This window comes from Dendronephthya gigantea, unplaced genomic scaffold (genome assembly GCF_004324835.1).
Source record: "Dendronephthya gigantea isolate DGI-Jeju-01 unplaced genomic scaffold, DenGig_1.0 000014F, whole genome shotgun sequence".
Lineage (NCBI taxonomy): Eukaryota > Metazoa > Cnidaria > Anthozoa > Malacalcyonacea > Nephtheidae > Dendronephthya > Dendronephthya gigantea.
In genome coordinates this window covers 1,183,293-1,187,929 of record NW_021163024.1, presented here as the reverse complement: position 1 = coordinate 1,187,929, position 4,637 = coordinate 1,183,293, and the positions used below count along the sequence as shown (strand labels likewise).

The 4,637-nt window shown below is 37.6% G+C and overlaps 1 protein-coding gene across 1 annotated transcript; it reads right to left on the bottom strand.

The window, feature by feature from the left end:
• Window positions 1-216: 216 nt before the first annotated feature.
• LOC114519721 (putative ankyrin repeat protein RF_0381) lies at window positions 217-4,203 on the bottom strand. The gene is made up of 2 exons (XM_028539891.1): window positions 2,868-4,203; window positions 217-431 (listed from the first exon to the last, which is right to left on the bottom strand). Exons 1-2 carry the CDS (start codon window positions 4,201-4,203, stop codon window positions 217-219), a joined length of 1,551 nt encoding a protein of 516 aa, XP_028395692.1.
• Window positions 4,204-4,637: the final 434 nt, after the last annotated feature.

The window sequence follows — 4,637 nt, the reverse complement described above, 5'->3', positions numbered from 1 at the left end:
ACCATTTAAACTAAAACACTCAGCGCTCGTCGCAAGCGCATAACATAGCCAGAAAATTCAAGACTGGGGCGAGGCTTCTCCCCTTGCACACGAATTAGCAAAGCTCGAGAAAGCTCGTCGTCCAGGTGACCTTGGGCTCCCCCGTTTGACATTCCATATTAACCTCATGCTTTTCAAGCGTGGCAATAATATAATTTTATTCTGAATAATTAAAAATTAAAAATTACCATTTGCAGCGTTTTCTTTTGTGTTTTGCCAATTTCCACTTAAAGTTAATCTCCACAACAAGGTAGTTTCGAGTACATCGCTGATCTCAATCCTTCCACTTTCTGGTTTTTCTATTGTAATTCCTTCAAAATCACCAATCGCATAACCATCAGAATCCACTTGAGTCATATCTATCTTGAAAGAGATAGGACTGCTTTCAACTCCTGGGAAATAGAAACATATTTGAAAATGACGGTCAGTGTGGACACGTTTCAACTCTCCTTTTTCTCCGATGTGGTAACCTCGACCAAAATGATCCTTCAACTGCTTGATATCGCTTTCGTCATTGTCATCAACAAACTCGCTTATCAGAACAACCGCGATATCAATTGTTCTGAATGAAGGTTGTCTGCGGTACAAGGCGTAGGCACGGCAAACAAACGAGCAATTGTAATGGGAAACGACTCGAGCTAACCTAGCCCGCAACGCCAAAATGGCATTATACCAACAGAAACCGGCAATTTTTAAATTTAAACCCCCACACACCCCCCCTCATTGTCTACGTCATTGTCGATACCATTAGTCACCACTTCCCACACGATCTTTTCGTAAATATCATTGTAAGAACCATGAAGGATGAAAAGTTGTGCATCGGAGTCAGACCTTTCGAATGAAATGGTAAGAACGGCTGGTTTTAGGAATTTTAGGCGTTGTGGAAGGAATTCAGCAGTACTTAGGAAAGCATCAACTAGACCCAAGTTTATTAATGATTTAGGGACGAAATTTTTGTGGGGTTTTGTAGCTACAGTAATTTTTGTGTCCTCAGTCAAGCAACCAGCTTCCAACTGAAGTGTGACGTCGTCGTTCTCGATAACGCCTCCTTTTGGGCCAATTAAAGCTGAAATAAAATAATTAGGAATAAATTATTTTGCGGATCGTAAATAAAGGCTGCTTTCCACTTATGCGTTTTTTATACGCACGTACACGTACGGAAAATTTTAAATGCTTTTAAGTTTTTATTATTTAACATCTAGGTCAACTAATGCATACTAAAATATGCAGAAAACTAAGTTCCTTCGATTTATTCACTTGGTTTTTTCAAAGGTAGCATGTACAAGGATTTAGACTTTTACGTGCGTGTACGTGCGTATGAAAAACGCGTAAGTGGAAAACAGCCTTAACTTTTCGGGTTTGCGCATTGCTTCTGCTCATAATAACGCATGCTTAGGGAAAGGTATCCTAATTTGAACGCGATTATTTGAACGCGAGAACTTTTCGGCAATTTATCAACATTGCACTAGTAATTGTTAGGAAGCTCTAATAGTGACTACCAGTACGACTACGACTGCGAGATTTGTCATTCTTAATTGCCTTTGGTTAATTTCGTACTCGTAATCCCAACGACAACGGTTCGCCAGATAACGTTGGCAAAAGCACCAAACTTGGCGCGAAAATGTGAATCTTGTATTCGTACTCGTGGTCACTGCTAAAGCTACCAACACAGAATAGACATTATACCAAAAGTCTCCCTCTTTGTATTTTCATGTCCGAAATTTTTTGAGAGTGTTTCACCCCACCTAACGAAAGCAAAATACTCAGGCCTACAAAACGTGAAAATTGTTAAAAGATATATAGAAGAGTGTAAAAAATCAAAATACGTTTTGATGAAGAAAATGTGGAAACACGTGATAAAAGTCTGAAATAGATATATATTAAAAATTGAATTAAATATTATTGTAGTATGGATATTACCTGAAATAGGCACAATTCGTTTCGGAGATTCTAAAAAGATGGAATGGTATAATCATTTAAGATAAGTGTTCACGAATTAACATGTGATCGCTACGAAATTGTATTGTAGCTAACAATGAAATAACCGAACTTTGTTTGGTCACTGAGAGATCAGCGAGGTTTGTACAAAAAGATACAAGCAGTATTCAGCAGCAATATTCTAAAAGATAATATTAATTAGGATGACGGTAATTACCTGTTTTGTTTGTTGTCAGTTCTTTTAGTATCCTTGAGCGTTGTTCATGAAGTTGCTGTTGCTGTTGCTGTCCTTCGGGAAATGGCAACGAAAAACCATATTGCGCATCAGATTCTACTTCAAAATACATATAAATATATACATAGACATGGAAGCACTTGATTTTTCCAAGTTGGGAGTAATGCTAGATATGTTTGTAGGCAGATCGGTTGGTAGATAGATAGACGCCAATGTCTTATAAAAAATTATTTGCATTTGCCTTCGTTATCGGCATAAATTAATAATTTATTTGCATGCTGTTGAAAAATCACGATTGACCGTGTGCAATAACTGATTACTGGAGTCTATTACACTAGTTGGTGTACAATTATTTATTTTTCCGACGTTTCTAAGAGGGAAGATAATGCAGTTTGTGATAATCTCATATCGTCTCGTCTGACCAGGACCGTCACTAAAAGCTTAATTGGGGGGAGGAGATATATTCATATATGTTTGCATGTACGACGGTAGAAAAAATAGCTATAACAAAAGAAATCATAAGACATAAAACGAATATACGAGTATGCACCCCCCCCCCCCTCCACACACACAATAAAGCTTCTAGCCTTACTTGTCTCCCTATCGCTTTCTATATAACGTTATAAATAGTTTTGCAAAGAAACGAAGAAATTACCCTTTTCGAAAGGTTCTGCAAAGCAATCTGAAAGGTATTTAGCAGCACCATGTTCTACTAAATGTTTGACAATGTCTGACGAGCCAGATTCTACAGCCCAGTCAATAAGTGGCTGGTCATTTTCATCTTTCCAATTGACATCAGCACCATGTTCTACTAAATGTTTGACAATGTCTGATGAGCCAGATTCTACAGCCCAGTAAATAAGTGGCTGGTCATTTTCATCTTTCCAATTGACACTAGCACCACATTTCAGTAAATATTTGACAGTGTCTGATGAGCGATATCGTACAGCCCAGTAGAGAAGTGGCTGGTCATTTTTATCTTTCCAATTGTCATCACCACCACGTTCCACTAAATATTTGACAATGTCTAATGATGAGCGATTTTGTACAGCCCAGTAGAGAAGTGGCTGGTCATTCTTATCTTTCCAACTGATATCAGCACCACGTTCTACTAAATATTCGACAATGTCTAATGAGCCATATCGTGCAGCCCAGTAGAGAAGTGGCTGGTCGTTTTTATCTTTCCAATTGACATCAGCACCACGTTCCACTAAATATTTGACAATGTCTAATGATGAGCGATCTTGTACAGCCCAGTAGAGAAGTGGCCGGTCAATATTATCTTTCCAACTGATATCAGCACCTTTGTCAACTAAATATTTGAGAATGTCTAATAAGCAATCTTGTACAGCATAGTAGAGAAGTGGCTGGTCAATTTTATCTTTCCAGTTGACATCAGCACCACGTTTTACTAAATATTTGACCACGTCTAATGAGTGATATTGTACAGCATAGTAGAGAAGTGGCCGATCGTTGTTATCTTTCCAATTGACATCAGCACCACGTTCCACTAAATATTTGACCATGGCTATCGGGCCAATTTGAACGGCATAGTAGAGAAGTAACCAGTCATATTTATCTTTCCAAATGACATGGGCACCATGTTCTACTAAATATTTGACAATGTCTAATGAACGAGATTGTACAGCATAGCAGAGAAGTGGCTGGTCATTCCGATATTTCCAATTGACATCAGCACCATGTTCCACTAAATACTTGACAATGTTCAATGAATGGGATTGTACAGCATGGCTGAGAGGTGTTGTGTTAAGATGACTTTTCCAATTAACATCAGCGCCGTGATCAACTAAATATTTTGTGACTTCCACAAGACCAGATCTTACAGCACCAAAGAGAACAGTTTCACCGAATATATTAGTATAGTTTAGCTCAGCCCTAGCTCTATATCTCTTTTCTACCCACTTCCGTACAGCATCCAAATCGACACTCGACGAACTTGTGAACACATCCCAAAGATTAGGAATATTCATATTTCTTCTTAAAATTTTATCCACTCGAAATTTAGTTATCATATATTCCTTCAAATGAATATAATGGTTTAGTACAAACGTGAGGAAATTTAATGTACCAATAAGAATCCCATTTGACAAAATTATTTTCATTTTCTGATTTTGTAAAATTATTTGACAGGAAGATGTTTGTACAAAAAAATCCCTCTACATAATTGCCATGCAACGGTTTCTAAGGGCTGTTTACATGAGTCCAGTCAACCTTTAACGAAGCATGAGATGATTTTGAGGTGTTGAAAAAAGTTTTTATGAAACAAAACAATCATGCACATGCTATTGCTGGAATGACTACATTACGGCCAGCATCATGTTTTTCAGGGTGATAAAACATAATTATTTAGATGATTAATAATTTCACTGAAATTTTTGCGCCAATCAACCCCTTTCTATAATGT